General features: G+C 36.6%; 1 protein-coding gene across 2 annotated transcripts; it reads left to right on the top strand.

Annotated features, from left to right (window-relative positions):
• Positions 1-10,400: 10,400 nt before the first annotated feature.
• On the top strand, positions 10,401-16,561 carry LRRC8B (leucine rich repeat containing 8 VRAC subunit B). Of its 2 annotated transcripts, none has more exons than XM_053985390.1 (4): positions 10,401-10,457; positions 11,265-11,363; positions 12,023-14,181; positions 15,146-16,561. In XM_053985390.1, exons 3-4 carry the CDS (start codon positions 12,049-12,051, stop codon positions 15,416-15,418), a joined length of 2,406 nt encoding a protein of 801 aa, XP_053841365.1. In that variant the 5' UTR covers positions 10,401-10,457; positions 11,265-11,363; positions 12,023-12,048; the 3' UTR covers positions 15,419-16,561. The 2 variants fall into 2 exon arrangements, with proteins under 2 accessions (XP_053841365.1, XP_053841364.1); XM_053985389.1 differs by having other exon boundaries at positions 10,407-10,457; positions 11,249-11,363.
• Positions 16,562-20,235: the final 3,674 nt, after the last annotated feature.

The raw sequence follows: 20,235 nt of genomic DNA, 5'->3' as shown, positions 1-20,235 counted from the left end.
TGGTTTTTATGGGTCTCTGTGCTGCCTATCTAATGTTTCATGTTGCTCTCTGTATTCTAAGTGCTAACCTGTGGGCCATATTTATCCTTAGGCATTCTTGTAACAGCTGTTCAGCTTTTGTCTTGTAAATAGTGTTACTCTGCCAGTTGCTTTTGCAGTTACTCTTTTTAAAGATAAGTTAGCAGTCTGTGCTGTGGTCATGAAGCTATTTGGTTCAGATATCATGGGTCGCCATATAGAAGGTTGAGAAATGTAAAGTGGAATTAATATTCTAAAGTTTACATATGCTCTCTTTAATGTTTAAGTGGTATAGGTTATAAAATTCCAGTTAGAGTTTTACCAGACTTGGTGAGTGGATTTCAGTTTATTGTACTTATGCTTGGGTTTGGGGATTATTTTCCCCAGGAGTTGTTAGTCTTCTACCAATGAGTTCTGGATTTAATTTTTAGCTTGTTGAAATCAAATTGTAATTCACTATTGAACTAAAGGGTCATAATACTTATGAATAGTTTCCCCAGATATTTGATTTAAATTTGCCAATATGAAAATATGTGCTTTGTAGTGGTGTAGTACCTTGGAAGGAAGGCAGATGATGCAGCTCTCAGTAAAGCTGTTACAAATGCAGTTCAAGGGACAGTGCTGACATACTCTCTTCTGATGTACAGCCATGCGGATTCTAGGGTCTTTCAACAATCAGAAGAGAATTGTGGAGAACTTGTAATGGACTTTTTCAATTTAATTCTCATTGTTGTTGCTCTGTTTAAAAATAATATATAAATTATGTGACTGCATTTCCACCGTAAGAGCTCAGCCTCCAAGTACGTTTAGATGCTGTAAACTAAAATGCAACTTCTTATTGTGAAATTGAGAATTTAGTTGACTGTGAGAAACTAAAGGGATTAAAATGCTGGAAAGGGGTCCAGTGATACCAATAAGAATATGGTAGTAACACAATCTGGTTGCTACTAATTATGAGTAGTATTTAGACATTGTTACAAACACTTTGTTTCTTTGTGAGACAGTAGTTTGAATTGTGATTTTAGTTAGCAAGGTTTCAGTTTTGTGACATAACTGCTACAAAACCGTGGTCATGTAGTTTGCTCAGGCTTAATTAAAGTGACATTGATTTTTAGAGCTCTTATTTCAAACCCCAGAAAATGTAACCCCTTATTTCCCAGACATTATTGCCTTAGTTTTCTGGGGAAAATACCAGTATTCTGTGACTAGTTCAGGTTGTGGAATATTTATTTAGCTACTTTCTAGTAGCTAAAAAAATCATCTGCATCCAAATATGAGGAGCTACTGAGCTGAAATTTACTAATAGCACATTGTGATTTTAATGCTGAAGTATTAGTCCTTTGAACTAATTTTTCCATCTGAATGAAAGCAAAATCTTGGTGTGCATTTATTGTGTAATCCAAAATATTTGAAGAAGGGAGGGAATTTGAAAAATTTTAACTAAAAACTGTTTGTTTCTAGCCTGTTTTTAAATTACTAACAAGATAAACTTTAATTTCCAACCTATGCCAATGCAAGTGTGAAACTGATTGTTGCTTTTCCAGTGCCTTTTCCAAGTAAACACTTTTTATTAAACATTAACATTGTTTAAATACTAACTTTGCAGTGACACTGACTACAAAGTTGGGAAAATTATTGCTTAATTGAAGTGGGATGGTATATGTCAATACTCAAGTGCTTTACCGAAGAGGAGTTAAAAGCAGTGTCTGCTTTACTTCAAATTATTATTTAGTATCTTACAAATATGGGGCTCGGGGTTTTTTACTTCAAAGTTCTTAATTGATTCAGGTGATGATAAAACCTTGACTCTTGTTTTTGTAGTTTTTAAACTTGGCTTCCTACCAAAGCGTGTTTCTGATTAATACTGCTATCTGAAAAACCTTCCCAGCTGTTGGGTCCCTTCAGACAGCCCGCTCAAAAAAGGAAATTTTGCTCAGTTGGAGACTTGCACAGCACACTTGGGTTTGATGGAAGCACAACGCGTGAACAGAGGTCCTGAACTAACTTTGTGTTTGTTCAGGAAACAAAGCAGGATTACTGTGGATTTACTGTAGAATTCAAGTCTGATCACTTGTTTGTGGTTCTGAAACTTAGCATTGTTCTAGGAGATGTGACTGATAGGTACAACACAGCTTTCAGCTCTCCTGATCCCATGCATATGTGCAGCTCTGAACTGTACAGTTATGTTTAGGCATGCAATTTGTACATACACTACCACACAGGGTGTGCAATGTGAAATTTGTCTTTCAGTCAGTTCATTTTATTAAAAGAAGAGATGCAGCTGGTTGCTTTATCCAATTAGTAAATACATAATGCAGAGTAATATGAATAGGAAGATACTTAAGAGGCTGAGGGGGTTGTGCAGCCAGATTGCACACTGCTGGAGGATTCGTAAAGCCTGTTCAATTTCCATTTCAAGCAGGCTTGTATTTCACTCCAGTCTCAAGTTTTTCTTTTTCTTACTTTGGGGTGGGGATATTCTTTAAAAAGATAATAAGATGAGTTTCAGGAGAGCTGGCATACAAAAAGAGTGTCTGAGTTTGCATCAGATATCAATTGGAAATCAATTCATCTGTTCTCATTATTCTATTTTAGCTGTTTAGACCAAACATCTAGAATCGAGTGTTTCTGCTTGTCAGGCTGGCATTCCCAAGTAACTGTCTTTCTTGTTAAACAAGATGAAAACCTGCTCCTTCTAAAAGGAGATATGAGCCATTACTGAAAATCAGCTTTCTGATGTCAGAACTAATAGAGTGAAATGTGTTTCTGTATTGCTGCCCTGATAATTATATTTTCCTAGATGCAATTAAGTTCTTGTCTGTGGAAGTAATAATATTCCCTTATAGAATGTTCTCCTTTAATCTTACGCAGCATCAGGAAAACTTAAAACTAAAAGACTATTTTTTGACCACTCTTGAATTTTGTGGTTATATTTGTACATGGTAATAATTATCTTGCAGAGACAGAATACATTTGGTATATATTTTTTGTGACCTCAGTTGCTGTTTCCATTCTCGACATCTGCTATCCTGAGAGAATGCTGCTTAGTCTTAGCAGTCTATAGATGTTGAAAAAACTTTGGTATTGTTTTTTCAGCCAAATGTTGAAATTTTAAGTTATTGGACTAGATAACTGTTCACATTTTAGAAACATCAGAATTATTCTAGATAGAATGAGGACTGCAAATACAAATTAATATTTCTGAGATCGAACAAAGGTGATAACTGTTTGACCACTATTAGGAAAAGGAATAGCATGTATTTCCAGCTCTCAGAACCAAACAGAAGCTTAGTACAATCCAAAACAGCTAAATACCTAGTAAGAAATTATTACTGTTTAATATTCCTCATTTAAATAATTTTTAGAGAATAGCAGAAATGTTACCTTAATTTTTCTGTTGAGAAGTTTGAGTTGGAAAGAAATAAAATTACTTGCATGAAGCGATTCAGCTGTCAGAAGTAAATTATTAACTCAGTTAGGTATGGGTATTGTATTGGAAAGCAATGTTTGAGCTAGGAAATTAATGTAGAATGGAGGTTCTGAATAACTATAACCACTGGATTTCAGTATTCTGCTCTCTGCAGAAGTAGTATGGAAAATGTTGGCACCTTCCATCATTGTCTAAATGCAGTGTGATTGAATTCCTTATTCCTTTACTTAGAAGAAGCAAATCAGAATATGAACCTGCTTTAGTTAATACCTGAGTACGTGTGGTATTACATTGCCATGTAACATCATTTGTCATTACAAATGATGTTGATAGCCTAGTTATAGCAACATGATGACAAAATTGACCCAAATGCTTACCTGACTTCTTAAGTAGGATTTGTAGTCAGTGTACTTTATTCTGCTGTGACAGCAGCACTCTTGATGGTGCTTGAGAAATTAATTCAGAGCTGCTTCAGGTTTGTGGACATATTTTCAAGTTCTTCCTTCTGAGAATATTCTCTTATTTTAGACTGGTTTCCAGTAAGGTTACTGAAGTTGTCTTGGCTGTTTCAAATGTCTTTGGCCCTTTATGGTTTTATTGAGAAGAACACTGAAAATGGAAAGAGGGTATATGAGCAATTCCTTGCCTTTTCCCAAGGAAAGAGGGTCTCTTGTTATATAATTCTTACTGTTTTATGCTGCTGGGTCCTTTGTATTATTATTGCTCTGGAAGATTGAAGAAAGTAAGCTATACTATAAATAAAGAATCTGCTTGTAGAAAAATCTAATAGTATTTAAGTTGTGAATATTCTCTAGTGTTCTCTCTGCTTTGTTTTCTGATGTCCTGAGCATGGCAGCACAATGAATTGATATCATATCTCTCTGACTTACAGAAACTAAAGGGATAAAAATTAATTTTCTATTGTAATACTTATCTTGGTGTGCAAAATAAAATAGATACCATTGATGCCCATTCAGAATGCTGGAGAGATACTGCTGATACCATTGTCTTATGGTTATGTAGTCATACTTCCCAGCATGACAGAGACTCAAAAACATGGTTACAAGAATAAAAAGGTATAATAAGCAAACTTGAAAAATCTTATTTCATGCAGTTGGAAGGTGTCTGTGTTAGCTGTGTTAGTACTGGGATGAAGGACTTGATGTACTGTTGTGTAAGATGGTTTCTGGGAGAGCCACCAAAGGTGCAGTTAAAAGACCTAGGCTGGAACTGATGAGGTTGCTTTTGGTGTCATCGTGCTTGTTTAGGAAAGAACACGTGAAGAACCAAGGAGGCTTTTCATATTTAATGTTCCAAACTTGCTCCAAGATTTCTTTGGAACTTGGAAGTAAAGACTGTAGTATCTTTAGAACTAAGTTACTGACTTTAAAAACTAATTGGGAGATGAGGGAATGACAAAGGAGGCCTGTTCTTCTAGATATCACTTGAGAGTGTGAACTGTGCCAATTCCCTGATATCTTCCTTGACACATTTGGGCTGGAATGCTTGACAGCATGGCATGCCTGCAGTCATCTCTGGAGAGTTGTCTCCTGTGGTTTAAATTAGCATTAGCTGAGCACCAATGGACTATGTGCTTCTGTCCTAAGAAGGCAGATGCATTTCCAATACAATTCTCTCCCCTTCTCTCCATCCCCACTATATTCTTATTCTTCTTTCTCTTATGCTAGAAAGCCCCTTCCTTTAGTCTCCTTTCTTAAGTCACCGTTCCTTTGAGCATTCTTAGTCTTGCAGTTCTGATTCTGGTTTTGTTGCCTTTTTTTAATTGAGACAATAAGGCTCTTTAGACATCCAGATTAGGTTTGTATGAGGATGGTGCCTCTTGTTGCTGCAAGTATTTTTTTGGGGTATTAGTGGACAGCCTTTGCTGCTTTGAGAGCTGCATCATTGCTGGCAAGTTCCTCCAATAATTTTCTTTTCAAAGTCGAATATGTGAAATATACAGCTGCTTGGAGAAATGTTAAATTAATGGAGAAAACAAGAGTGCTAGATTTTCCAATGAACACAAATTATCTAAGTTATTAATTAAATATTGGAATGAAACTAGGTAAGTATCTATTGTATGATCAATATAAAGCACTCTCTTCTGAACAGATGCTTGCATTGATATTTATTGTAGTCAGTATTTTAGAGGCTGATATGTCTCAAATTTTAAGTTATAACCTTAATTTATATATTTTAAAAATGCGTCTCTGAGTTTGAGAATAGTACTGAGACAGCAAAGCTGTAAAAAACATTGCTTACTAGAAATGCTCAGATTTGATTCAGAGTCCAGATTCTGCTTGGTTCATTAGTGATCTCAGAAAGCACCATGGCTACAAATGGAGTTATAGACTCTGGACAAGTAGACAGCTTGTTCTCAAAGAGATCAGCAATGTTGATGCAATTACATGAAAACAAAACTGGTCTACCTTTCATTTTACTGTATTTTCTTACCATTAGGAGTCTTATCTATTTAACTCTGTAACACTTTTTTTCAGAAACTTAGGTTTGTACCTACTTACCAATTTTTCTACATTTTATTTTGTAGGGTTTTTGTGTAAACTGATTGTCTCACCGATCTCTGGTTTTAAATTTGGGTTTAAACTGAATCTTCTTCTCACTTTCTAGGAGCATAGGTTCTATCTCAGATAGAACATGATCCTTCATTAGAGGAGAAGGCTGGAGAAAGTGCTTTTACTAGACAAAATATTTATATCTGAATGTGAATTTGTATTTGAAATTTCTCTATGGGCTAGACTAGAATGAAATAAAAAGCACACTTAACTTTTAAATGCAAATCTTATAATGCAGCTTCATTACAGAGTTTAATCTTCAAAACAGTGGACTTGTTTTTACCCTCCCATCTGCTAGTGAGAGTTAAGCTCAGGTAACTTCATGCACTTGGGCAGAGCTAACCAGTGTGGTCCGTTATCTATTGTGGCTCACAGGTATGTCATTTTGGGCAACTGGAATGTTTGATTGTGGTCCCTCTACCTAGTGAGTGTTTGAACAGTGACAGCTTTTACAGCCAAAGTTTATCTCTTGAGTGGCCTTCCTCGAATAGAGAAAAGGTCCAATACTTGGATATCAGTGATATTTAATGAGAAGTTAATATGGCTCAAGGAAGACAGTGGTCTTTTTTGGAGGCTACAGGCATAGGAAGGAAATTCATAATGTAAAATATCTAATCCTGCACAGTCAGATTTCAAGAATAAGTCTTGTGCTTGTAAAGCAAATCAAATTGGAAAAAGGCATATTTTCAATTTACATTAGACTGCAACTTTATAAAGACTTTAGACTATATGAAGTATTTTTCTTGCGTTAAGTGTACCAGAGAGAAAAAGAAGGGTGAAACTGCCTTTTTTTTTTTTTTCCCACCTAAGGCCTTTTGTGTTGAACTTGGGAATGTTCAAGCTTTTAGGTAGTTCAGGAAGCTGAGATATATGTGCCATGTTCTACTTTTGTTTTCTCAGCTTTGTGAAGATATGGTAGTGGTAGAGGTAGTAGTTGCTTGATTTTAAGATTTTTTTTTTATCAAATTATGGGTTGTGCAGTTAACTCTGAAGCTGTAGCAGAGAAGGGTACATCTTGTAAAATAAAAATGTTAGTGTAGCCTAACTCACTAAATTTTAAACTGTGTTTACAATTCTTTTCCCCCAGAAATTACTTGGCTATATAGATTCATGTAAGCCTTCCCCAGAGGGCAAAGACTGGTTTTTAAGCAGTGTAAAACTTTGCTGTTACTGTTCTACACCTTATGTTCAGCTGTCTTGAGACCAGGAGTGTTTAAGATAGGCCTCTAGCCAGTCCAGGTACACGTGGTTGAAATTATCTGTAGTTGTAATTTCTGAGTATTTGGAAGGATTTTAGGTCTTTGATTATTTGAGAGATTGATATGGCAAACTTGGAATAATGTTAATGTAGTGTTGAAGATCCACTGCTTGAGGAACATGCTGTTTATTGTAGGGTGTGGGAATGTCTTTGGATTTGTTTTAAATACAAAAGGATAATCACTTATACATGTTTAATTGTCACCTGTGATCTTCTTCAGAAGGAGATTGAAAGAAGCTTTCTCTAATCTTGTTTGTGTTGTTCAGCATTCAGTGGAATACAGATTCAAAACCACAATCCCTATCAAAAAGGTCCTACAACTGAATCTGTGTATGCACACAGGTGACCAAAGTACAGATTCTGAAAGAATCACAGCTTGAAAAAGGGAGAGGTAGTCATGTAAATCCTTCTGCTAAGACTAAGTATGGCAGCATCATTCTTTATGGAGCCACCTGCACCAGAACTCTTGCAGTACCTCACTGTGGTTTTACAGAATACTTCAGAAAAGAAGCAGTAACATGCCAATAAAAGGAAAAGGTTTTGCCAGTAAATATCTGGTTTGGATGATGAGTGTGTGTATGGGTAAAGTTTGTTTATTTTTGTTCCTTTGGGAATTTTCATGAGGGTTTATTTGTAAGGCTCAGGCTGTGCATGTGAAACCATAAGCAGGTACTGGGAATCTCATAGGGGATTCTCAAAACTGCCTATGAAGCAAAACTGATGATGTGTTTAGTTTATTGTCGGACTTGATTTTCCATCCAAAACTTGAGAAGAAAAAGTGATCTATTTAAACTAGCTAGAAGCTAAGTTGGTACCGTAGTTCAGGAATGATTTTTGATAGAAAATTGATAAAACAGATACATTACTTAGTGTGTCCTCATCTCCTTCTCTAGGCTGAGAAGCAGCTGCAAGATTCTAAAGAGACTGCCTGAAAACTTGGTGTGTGTGTTACTTCGAGGGGGAGGGGGAAAAAGCAAGACAGAGGGGCCAGGGGAGTATCTGTTAAGTAGTTGTATAAAGCTTTAGTTGTATAAACCTATTTTGATTATATTAGTATGTCAGAAACACCAGCTGAATACTCTTTAGGGAGGGCAAGCAAAGTAATTGCCTTCCTGCAAAGACATCTCTGCCCCCTGACTAAATGTGCCTAAAATTCTGTGAGCAATGACCAAATGACAGAGTAATGCAGTACTAAGTACCCTTTTGGCAGGTGGGGGTGGTGGTGGCTGTCTGATGCTTTTAGATAATATTTTTCAAAATGAGAACCTTTTAGTCACATTCTGGATATGTTTCTGTTGCTCTGATTTAATAAGTCTTGAAGTAACTAAAAATTACCTCGATATTAGTGATCTTTATTACTTTATTTTTCTGGCCTGTGTCTCTGCATTGGTCTGGAGTAACTCTCCTGAAGTCATCATTTTGCCTGAAGCTAAGCTTCATTCTTTCTTCTTGTAAGAAAGATTGCCAATTGAGTTAGGCCACTTTGAAAAGCTTTTATGGCTTTGATATGGGTTGAAAGCTGCTGGAGATGAGGTTTATCAAATCCATTACAGTTCAGCATAATTCCATTTGATTAGCCACTCTTGGCATACGGATAGGATTTGAAAGAAAAATGTCTTCAGCAAAATTATCAATAATTCACATTTATGTTACAGTTGTATATACTGCGTACTTCTCCCATGGGAAGCTTTATTTCATAAACATAGACTTGTAATGGATACACATTCTTCATTGGAAGACTTCAAAAAGTAGCCATTCACCAGACCAGCTTTCAAATATTTAAATACTTAATATTGTGACATTTGCTTTCTGCTAGAAAGCGTTGTAAAACCACAGCAAGAATGTAGTCTTTTTTCTAGAATGGGGACAAACAGCTTTCCATTGCAAGGCAGAGAGGTGACAAAGGACTTTATAGAAACAGACCTCACAAAGTTACATGGGTCAGCTTCAGACTGAATTCATAGTCTGTACAAAAACAAAGCATTTTGGTTTTTTAGCATTATGTCATTAGTTGAAAAAGGTGTATTGAGTGATGCATACTCTTAAGTATACCAGCATGATTTTCACAGAATTGGCTTAAATTTAAGTTTCTGTTCTTTTTGTAAAATTTAGGGAAAGTGCTTTATCAAAGAGCATTAACTGTTTTATTGTACTCTGAATTTTGTCCTTTGTACTGAGCAGGTATACCTTATTCCCCAAGAATACTCCAGTAAACATTTAGTTATATGAATCATCTTGAAACATTAGTATCTCCCCAAGTCCCTGATGAGGTTTACACATTTGTCAGGAAAAGAATTGCTCCCATCCTCATGCACATTAGACCTTTCACACTATGTTAAACTCTCAGCCAATTTAATGATAATTTTGACTTTTCAAGTGCTTTTCTTTATTAAAAAATTGCTATTTTTACTTTTGATCTTACTTTGTTCCATCATTCAATATATTAATCTTAGTGTGTTCTTTACAACTTTAACAGAGGTCCCAAGTCTTTCATTTTTATAACATTTTTATAACAAACTTCAAGAAAGAAAAATTGACTGTTTTAAATTTTAGGCTGGAAGGGAAAAAATGTTTTTGATTTTCTTCTGTTTACATTCAAATCAAGCATGCTTGGCTTGAGTCACGATGTGATCCAGGTATTCTTTGCAGAATGAAAGCCTTAGTTTGAATGGGTTTACTATCTCTTTGTGCTTTTATACCGACAAATTTGTATTCAAACCACAAGAATTATGTCAAAAGAACTCATTTTAAAGGCGTTTGAGATGTGCTTTTGGAAGTCGAAGTGGAGCGATTAAAGAAATTGCTATTTTTCAGCTGTGTAGAGCATCTCAGCTGCAGAACTTGTAACTTTATGTCAATGCAAAAACTGTTGAGCTCAAATGGCTTTTAGTGCTTAGAAGGGGCACAGTGAGAGAAGCCATTACTTTCTCTACTTTAGGAAAAGCAGCTTTTAGATAGTGAACAAGTAGATAATTTGAAGGGGGTGGCATCTTGTAGCTCTTTCGATCTTTTACTCATAGATGTTGGCTCTTTGAAATGCTGTTGTGGAAGCAGTAATGAACTGCTGTTCTAATACTCACAGTTTTTGGAGTCCAAATATTTCACAATTTATTTTCCTTATAGGAGTGTATTGTAACCATCCAGTCCTTCTTCAGCTGCTTTCCCTTGGGTGGGCCTGGTAAGTTTTTGTATTCTATTATAAATAGCTTTGTCATTGCAAGAAGGGTTAATTTATTTTCGGTCATTCTTTCCACTTGAATGTGGAGTAAGAATCAGGTTCAGCTACTGTTTGACTTTTTAATAACAGTTTGTCATCTCTGTTTAAAATCGAAATGTACAGCATCAATATATTATAAACAAGAGCCAAGTGTGCCCAAGTAAGGCCAATGGCATCCTGGTCTGTATCAAAAACAGCGTAGCCGGGGGACCAGGGCACTTCCCTGTGCTCAGCACTGGTGAGGTCCCACCTCGAGTGCTGTTTCCAGTTCTGGGCTCTTGACTACAAGAAAGGTATTGAGGGGCTGGAGTGAGCCCAGAGAAAGTCAGTGGAGCTGGGGAAGGGTCTGGAGCACAGGTTCTGTGAGGAGCAGCTGGGGGAGCTCATCCAGGAGAAAAGGAGGTTTGGGGGAACTTACCAGTCTCTACATCTGCCTGAAAGGAGAATGTAGCCTGGTGGGGGTCAGTTTCCCAAGTAAAAAGTTCATAGTTATTTGGGGGAAAAAAAATTACTTCCTTGTTGAAGTGGGGCTTAGCTGTAGGCAATTTCCCTGGGTTTTTGGGGATTTTTGTGTTGATGTGACTGCAAAACTTTGACTTTGCATGCTGCATGATCACATATATACATCCTGTTCCATTTCATGTAACTGTAGTAATGCAGAGCTTAATGGAGGCATAACGAGGCAGCAGTTGTAATGAAAGCTGAAATGTTTGCTCTTTGTTTACATTAAGCCGTTAAATAAGCGTATTCAGTGTTTTCTCCATCCAGAATGAAGACAAATGTAAAGATGGCATGTCCAAGGAATTTTAAAAGGTGTAGACCTCCTGACTGAGCAGTGCTGTGTTTTTATTCTCTTTAATTAGTAAAGTAAGTATGAATAAAACCTATGCTTCTGGGAGTTAAATATATATATAACAATACTGAACAATAATACATTGTGCCACCTTAATTTTAATTCTGCCAATACGCTTAATTCTCTTGATAGGAGATGTGGAATTATGTATAAGAATATGTAATACACAAAGGCTTTTTGGGAATTTGTGTATTTTTAATTGGGCAGAATTATTTAATCTGGTAGAAAGTTCTAAATTACAAGAGCCATCATGTTAATGTACCACTCTGATTTTGGAATTCTTCATAAATAAGAAATCACTTATGTAAGTTTATGATGGTAGTGAAGGACTGCTAATAATACATCTGCCACTTCTTTGCCTTACACCTATTTGTTGCTTATACTGCAGCAGTACCCAAATGTTTGGTTTTAATATACCTTCTCTCATGCTAGTTTCACTCTTTAAGTTTTTGCACTCCCGAGAAGCTTTCCTTAAAATAAATCAATGAGAGGATGGCTGGGGTCAGGTCCCAGAAGTTCTTGGATCCTTTTGCTGTGCTCCGGAGTCCAGGCCACATGTTACACATATTTAGAACTGTGAAAACAATAATAAACTTCAAGTATATCATGGTGAGATAAATTGCTTTTAACAATTCTCTAAGAATGTCTTTTCTTTTCTTTTTTCTTCTACCAGCTGCTGTTCTCTCACAGGTGAAAGTCATGATCACGCTAACAGAACTCAAATGCTTAGCAGATGCCCAGTCATCCTACCACATACTAAAACCATGGTGGGATGTCTTCTGGTATTACCTCACCATGATAATGCTGCTAGTTGCTGTGCTTGCTGGGGCTCTCCAGCTCACTCAAACCAGAGTATTGTGTTGTCTTCCTTGCAAGCTAGAATTTGACAATCATTGTGCTGTGCCTTGGGATTTAGTTAAAGCCAACCTTAACATGTCAGCTAGCTCGACAGCACCGATAATCATCCCGCTTAAAATCCAGAATTATCTCCATCGGCAGCAGTATTCCTACATCGATGCAGTATGTTATGAGCGACAGCTTCACTGGTTTGCCAAATTTTTTCCATACCTAGTGCTTTTGCATACCTTTATTTTTGCAGCTTGCAGTAATTTCTGGCTTTACTATCCTAGTACAAGTTCCAGGCTTGAGCACTTTGTAGCTGTTCTTCAGAAGTGTTTCGACTCTCCCTGGACAACGCGTGCCCTCTCAGAAACAGTTGCTGAGCAGTCTGCGAGGAAGTTGCCGATAGCCAAATCAAAAACAGTGATTTCATCACCTCAGAGTTCAGGAGACATAGGGGCCAGCAGACAGTCCCTGCCATATTCACAACATGGCTTGGAAACAACTGGAAGAGAAAATTCCAGTGTTCTTGACAAAAAAGAAGGGGAACAAGCTAAAGCTATATTTGAAAAAGTGAAGAAATTCAGAGTACATGCCGAAGAAAAGGATGTCGTATACACAGTGTATATGAAACAAATTATAGTGAAAGTCTTTGTAGTTGTCATAATAGTAATTTATGTCCCCTACTATTTATCGTTTATTACACTTGAAATTGATTGTGTAGTTAATGTTCAAGCCTTTACAGGCTACAAAAGGTACCAGTGTGTTTATTCGCTAGCAGAAATTTTTAAAGTTTTGGCTTCATTTTATGTTGTTTTAGTGATCTTCTATGGATTAACTTGTACTTATAGTTTGTGGTGGATGTTAAGAAGTTCACTTAAACAATACTCTTTTGAGAAGTTGAGAGAGAAAAGTAATTACACTGATATACCTGATGTGAAGAATGACTTTGCATTTATTCTTCACTTGGCAGATCAGTATGATCCTCTTTATTCCCAGCGATTCTCAATATTCCTGTCTGATTTGAGTGAAAATGAACTCAAACAGATAAATCTTAACAATGAATGGTCAGTGGAAAAACTGAAAAATAAACTAGTAAGAAACTCCCAAGACAAGACTGAACTTCACCTTTTCATGTTAAATGGTCTTCCAGACAGTGTCTTTGAACTGACAGAAATAGAAGTTCTAAGCCTGGAACTTATTCCTGAAGCCAAACTTCCTTCAGCTGTGACCCAGCTTGTCAATCTCAAAGAACTCAATGTTTATCATTCATCACTAACAATGGATTATCCAGCAGTCAGTTTTTTAGAAGAAAATCTGAAAACCTTGCGTTTGAAGTCTAGTGAGATGGGAAGAATTCCATTTTGGGTCTTTCATCTAAAGAACCTACAAGAATTGTGTTTAACAGGATACTTCATGCTAGATCATCACAACTCCATATACAATGACGGCTTTCAGGGGCTAAAAAATCTGAGATCAATTCACTTAAAGAACAACCTTTCCCGTATACCTCAAGTGATTACAGATCTTCTGCCTTCTTTACAACACTTGTCTATCAACAATGAGGGAAATAAACTGATAGTGCTAAATAACCTGAAGAAGCTGGTAAACCTGAGAACCTTGGAACTAATCTGCTGTGATTTAGAGCGCATTCCCCATTCCATTTTTACCCTAAACAATTTGCATGAAATTGACTTAAAAGAAAATAATCTCAGAACAGTGGAAGAAATAATTAGTTTCCAACATCTTAAGAATCTTTCTTGCTTAAAATTGTGGCACAACAGTATTTCGTATGTCCCAGTGCAGATTGGCGCATTATCAAACCTGGAACAGTTGTATCTAAATTATAATAATATTAAGAATGTTCCATTGCAGCTATTTCTTTGTAGAAAGTTACACTATTTGGATCTTAGCTATAATAAGCTAACCTCCATCCCTGAAGAAATCGGTTATCTGACCAACCTGCAGTACTTGGCTTTGACAAAAAACCATGTAAGTAGAACTTTGAATTACTACTCAAAACCAAAAACAGACTTAAGCTGCTATTTCTTCTGGAATAGACTCTAGCTTTTGTGATGTTCACGCTTAAAGTAAATTCAGAAAAAAGGGGTGGTGCTTTTTTAATTACTAAAGCTTTGGTATCAGCAAAGCTCACATAATACTGAATAAGTACTATCCTGATTTGTAGCTGCTTAAGGGCTTTGATCCAGAGAAGGTATAGGGTTAGCATGGCTGCAGAAACAGATCTTCCCTTTCCCTGCAGTTGTCAATCCTATGTAGTATTTTAGTGGAAGTGAACAGTTTTTAATGTTTACCTTAAAATGTCAAACTGAAAGTTAAAGTAAATGAACAGGTGGTTGATTAGCAGCTCAGGTGTGTGACAGGGAAGAGGGAAATAATTATGGTTGGTAACCTCACAATCAGTGCTAAACTGTCTGGCTTGTTAGTGTGGAGCTCAGGCTTGTGACTTTTTAGTTTTCATTGCTGAAGCTGGTTTTGGATGTTAGGTGCCAGTAGGGTGGGCCAGGACGACTGTACTGCCCAGATAACTGCTTGTACAGCTTTCACAACACAGCAGCTGCTAATGTCTCTCCACAGTCTGTGCTTGTTCTTCATTAAGGGATTCTTAGGAATAGTAGGCTCTTCCTGTCCCCTGCCACCTGCGCACGCCTGCGTGCAGTTCTGCGTGCATGCGTGGATGTGCTCCTCCTTCCAGGCTTGGCTTCTGCCAGGAGCTGAGCAGCTTTGTAAGAAAACAGGGATAATAAAACCATTGTAGTGCTCTCAAGCACTTGATCACATAATGATAGAGGAATTACACTCTTCCTTTTCCTTTCATAAACTAAGAGGGGTTTTTACCCTAAAATAAAAAGAGGAAATGTCAAAACGTGCAGCTGCACATAGGCTAACACCTTCTAATGTACTTTATTTTTCTTCTTCTCTTTTCTTTTTCTAGATTGAAATGCTGCCTGATGGATTATTTCAGTGCAAAAAGCTGCAATTTCTTCTTCTGGGAAATAACAGTCTGATGAATTTGTCCCCTTTTGTGGGTCAGCTACTGAATCTTGTTCAGTTAGAGCTCATTGGAAACTATCTTGAATCACTTCCTGCTGAACTGGAAGAATGTCAGCTCTTAAAGCGAAATAATCTAATTGTAGAAGAAAGGTTGTTAAAAACACTTCCACCTCGTGTAAGAGAGCGTTTGCAGGCATGCTCAGATAAGTCCTAAGTTTAAAATGAAACTGCATTGTTGCATTCTACAAGTCTTGCTTAATATCTCTCTAAAGATCTGTATAGGTAGAGAGGAGTGAAGGAGAGAGAGCAATTTAAAAATCAATCTTAAACGTAAATGCATTGAACTGAGTTGATTGTATTGGAAAAGAAAAAATTATCCAGATTCAAACAAAAGATGCAGCCTTTTACAGGTAAACATGTTTGACTTTTGGAACTTGAATTGTTGGTTAGGTTCTACTGATTGAAATAATTCAGCTAAATTGTTATGGTAGTATTGAAAAAGAAGAGATCATTGCCTGGCCATAGTGACAGTGTATATACTTATTTCCTATGAGAATTTTTTCTGTTGATAGTGATGATTTAAAGTAGTTTTATTCCTGCCATATGAGGTCTAAGAACTGTCTGGAATTAGTTTCTAAATATGAACTCTTCTCTAACTTAGGATTTATTAAATTAAAAGTTTAAACTGTTTGAGCCATTTAATTGCATGGGGTATACTGAAAGTAATTTTTCAGCATAAATTAATTTTTAAAAGCTTTTGACAAATACTAAGCATTAATTCTATAATTGTGGAAGATGCCATTTGAATCTTGCTGTTAAATACCTAGAACTGGTTTCAGCATTTTGTCTTAAAAATAGTAAATACAAAATTAATTGTTGCCTAGAAATTGGGAGGAATCAGAAGAATCTGAAGTAACTGTTGTGCGCATGTCCTAGAGAAGCAATCTGACATTACTGATTTTCAGAAACAATGATGGCAAACAGAACACAGTATAGTTGCAAAGTTGTCTTCTGTATGTTGTGAGCATCCCAGGTGTTAGTGTAGTGTATGTTGCTGGTTAATATTTTTATAACTTCTCATTACTGACTGCCTCAGTGCAGCTTCTCCACACCCAGTTATTGGGGAGAGGATGAAGGAGGTTTGAGGTTTGTATTAGATAGGGACAGAAAGACACAGATAAAACAAGCTAAATAATCAAACAAATTATAAGTATTTGGGAGGAAAAGACAGGAAGCATTATAAGCTTTGCCTCTTCTAGGGATGTAATAATTTCGTAAATCATAGTGGTGAGATAAACTCTTATGCCATCCTTAATACTTGCAAAACTGGATGGAAATAAAATGTTTCCTGACTTCATTCTTCTGCTGTGCGCTGTTTTATTATATTTGAAGTCTTAATTCTCATTATGTTTATCATGTTCACCAGAAACATAAGTTATGCCCCTGGGGAAAGGTTAGCATTCTTTAAAAAAATACATTTTAAAACTTTAACATAATACAGTTTTCAAAAACCAATCTCAGTTATGGGTTAAGCAGATGAAGTAAACTGCCCATAATGACTTTGTGTTCAAGAAGTGTGCTAACAAACTGCATTCCAGTTTGTAATAACAAATCATAACAGATAAAGCTAGTTTTAGTGCTAGACTACTTTTAGTAATCTCTTGCTCCCATTCCACTGCCAGTTTTGTGGAGTATAATACTATTTTGAATGAAAATGCCCAAACAAGTCTGATCAACATGAAAGTAGATGTCTTTGCAGGAGCAGTGCAAGAGGTGCATGTTTATCCACTGTACTGATGGCATTCCAAAGACCTTTGTAGTTGGAGCACTTTTCTTCTCAGGGAACCAAAATGGTAAAACTAATTGCTTTCTATGTAGTTCTAGAAATGTTTAGTTTAAACTGGTTAGTTGTGTTTATGTGCAGACCAGTGCTGCTTGAACAGTGTTTCCTAATGTCCATATGTAACTCCTCCAAACTCTGTTAACTAATTTGAGTTGTATAACAGTCCCCAGGAATTGACATGGTTCATCAACAGAGCTAGCTGTGGTACATGTGATTAAACCACAGTGCATTGACTTACACCCCTGTGGCAAGACTTGTGTTAATAATTGCAATAGGCCTATCTGGACTTCATAACATAACATTAAAGAACACTTTATTCCAGAATTTGACACTTAAGAGTTGCAGTCTAATAATTTTTATCAGATTAAATGAGCATTTTCTTTAAAGCTTTTTTCTACTTTAGGAAGCTGTGTTGAAAAGTTAAATCAGCAAGTAATTGACTTGGCCAGTAGCCTCAAATTTTAGGAATGCATCAGTCCTTTTCCATAATCAACCAAACTGATGAAGATGAAAAATGATCTTAAATGTGCATTTTTATACTAGTTCTGTCAGGAGTGAATTAACAGAAATAACTTTTGGAGAAAGGTACGTAATTTCTAAAATGGTAGAGGATTTGAGACTCAAATGTATAATTAATAGTAATATTGTTTTATAGGCTAAATGGGTTACATTTTTTGCAGACTTTAATTTGTTCACTCTTCACCCCTTCAGGAGAGTTGGATTATTTTAGCTGCATGTTTTGGTGTTTTAAAAACACCCAGACAAAAGCCAGAACATGTAAAGGCTATGATATCTAGCCTTGTTTTCAAACCACAGTGTGCCTTTACTATCCCTTTTGTACCATGAAACCTAATCCAAGTGCTTAGAATTGAGGATGGAAACAAATGTAACTCTGAATTCCTTGAATTTGCTTCAGCCATTACCTTAATGTTCACTATTTCTTCAAAACAAGGGAATTTTCAGGGAATCAATTTATGAATCCACTGTCAAACTTTGTACAATAATATTGTTGGCATCTAGTCTTTGTATAAATAATAATTTCCAATCAAAAAAAGGCTTTTCAACTTGTTTGTGTTATATTGTGTTTAAGAACTTTGTATTGTGACCTTCCGTATCATGAACGTTTTGTTTAAAGATTAAATTTTTGTTTGCATTACAATTCTATGAACTGTTCTTTATTTTTCGTCAGAGATGTTGCATTTAATGCAAAGCTCAGAAGTTTGCTTCCAGCTGTCTGTATCTATGTGGTAGCAGGTCTATCTTCTACAGGATAGTGTGGAGAAAATGAAAAACGGTGGGAAATGAACACTATGGTCCATGTCAAAGGAGTTTTCATATTCTGGATTAGGGGAGAAGTTCTTGTGTTGATTTAGAACAAAATTTCCTTCTTAATTGTTGCTACAGAACCTTTTCCAAATCTCCCACTTTAATTTTTGTGAGCTGGGTAAGTATCAAATGCAGACTGGATTTGTACTGGGGGAAGCAGGTGGGCAATGATTCTCTCCCCAGCTTGGCACATACAGTTGTTGCATGGCTAAACTGCCATAAATAATGCTGCTCATGGTAAATCATGAATGTATTTGAAGTATTGCATGTGATGTTAGCTCAAACATCTAATTTCTCTTGAAATACAGGATGATACCTGATGGCTTTTTCTGCAGGCCTGGGTTTGACTCCATGTTCTTAAAATAAGGGAAAAAGCTCAGACTTGCAAGTAGTATTACATATTCAAGTGAAAGTAAAGTATTTTTATTTTTCAAAATGAGAACCTTCCTAGTAAATTTTATGGAGCTGTGGCCCTTTTTTCTTGGGCATGAAATGAAATAACTAATAAAATTGATGCAGCTTACCTGTTTTGAGGAGGTAGTGCTCATAAAATAAAGCAGATGATGATTTTAAAAAATGTTTTTTCATGCTTCTACAGATTTGTGTATTTTGTTTTCATGGCAACTTATTGTCACTCTAATAGTTAAATTTTTTTTAGTTGATAGATCTTCATCATATTAACATACTTCCTTGGTTATGTGGCTTTTTCATCTTCAAAAATGTAATCTGAAGTTTGTTCTGTAACCATTTCTAATAAGTGACTCTTTCTCTCTTCCCTTTCTACCCCCATAAATCCAGGATTATTGAAAACAACGTGGGAGCAAATATATGGCTATAAGTTCTGAAAGCAGGAGGTAGTTCACATCATCCTGTGGATGGTTTCTAGGAAGGATTTTGCAGAACTTTTGACTATTTCTGGACATCAGGAATTAAAACAAGCTCTCACACTTTATTTGGCCTTGTTGGGTGGGCAAGTCCTCAAATGTGCAAGCCTAGTACTGCATTTCCCAGAGGGATTGCAGAGACTGCAGTGTAGCTCCAGCCCGATAGCGAGTAAAGTAGGCTGTGGCAAGGGAGGGGGAATGGTAGTTGTTAGGAAGAAGTAAGCAGTGATACATACTGTGGTCCTTTATGCTTACAGGATACAGCAAAGTTTCAGGAATTCCTGTGTCTGGGGAAGTCTCCTGGCACTGCATGAAGAGTTTCTCCCAGTGCTCCATTGCTAGGACATGTAGGTGATGCAGGGGGCAGTAGCAACCCACTCTGGGGCTGGACTGGCATCTGAAAGGGTTCAGGCATTATCTCAGTCTAGTGTGTTTATTAAAGGACCATTACATCTTTGTCTTGTTGCTTTTTTACGTTGCTCCATTTATGTGAATATCCATTCTCCCTTTGTTCGACTTCTAATAACCAATAATCTGTTGTTGTTACTTTGTACAAATGTGCACTCTGCTTTGTAGGAGCCAGCTAAAAGACTTGGGTCGTATGGATATGCAAGTCATGTGCATTTAACACTTGGAGATGTGGAGAAGAGAGGATGAAAATGAGTCCACCTTCAGAGAGAGGAGAGAGGAATAATTCCTCCAAGTACTGGGAGAAGTGGTTATTACTGCTTTGCCCAGCAGGCTCTTGGGAAGTGTTTCCTGGGAAGTAGAGCTTGCCTGTAGGCAGTTCTGGCAGTGTGGTGCTTAACACAGGGAGGTATCAGTCTGTAGTGCTGTTAAACAAGTACATTTATTACTTGCTATTGCTTTCTTCCTCTTATAAAAATGCTATTTCTATATTTACTGCTACCGTTTATAAGTGTTACTTATAACACCCTGAACAAAAGTTATTTGTTTTCATTTCCCCTACCTCATACT

Source organism: Vidua macroura, chromosome 9 (assembly GCF_024509145.1).
Source record: "Vidua macroura isolate BioBank_ID:100142 chromosome 9, ASM2450914v1, whole genome shotgun sequence".
In the NCBI taxonomy this organism is placed as follows: Eukaryota; Metazoa; Chordata; class Aves; order Passeriformes; family Viduidae; genus Vidua; species Vidua macroura.
This window is presented reverse-complemented; position numbering and strand designations above follow the sequence as displayed.

What these genes read in the sequence shown, in the direction of transcription:
- LRRC8B (XM_053985390.1), top strand. Translation starts at nt 12,049, where the DNA reads ATGATCACGCTAACAGAACTCAAATGCTTAGCAGATGCCCAGTCATCC. An exon ending in TGGCTTTGACAAAAAACCAT is followed by an intron (nt 14,182 to 15,145) that starts GTAAGTAGAACT and finishes TTCTTTTTCTAG; the next exon opens with ATTGAAATGCTGCCTGATGG.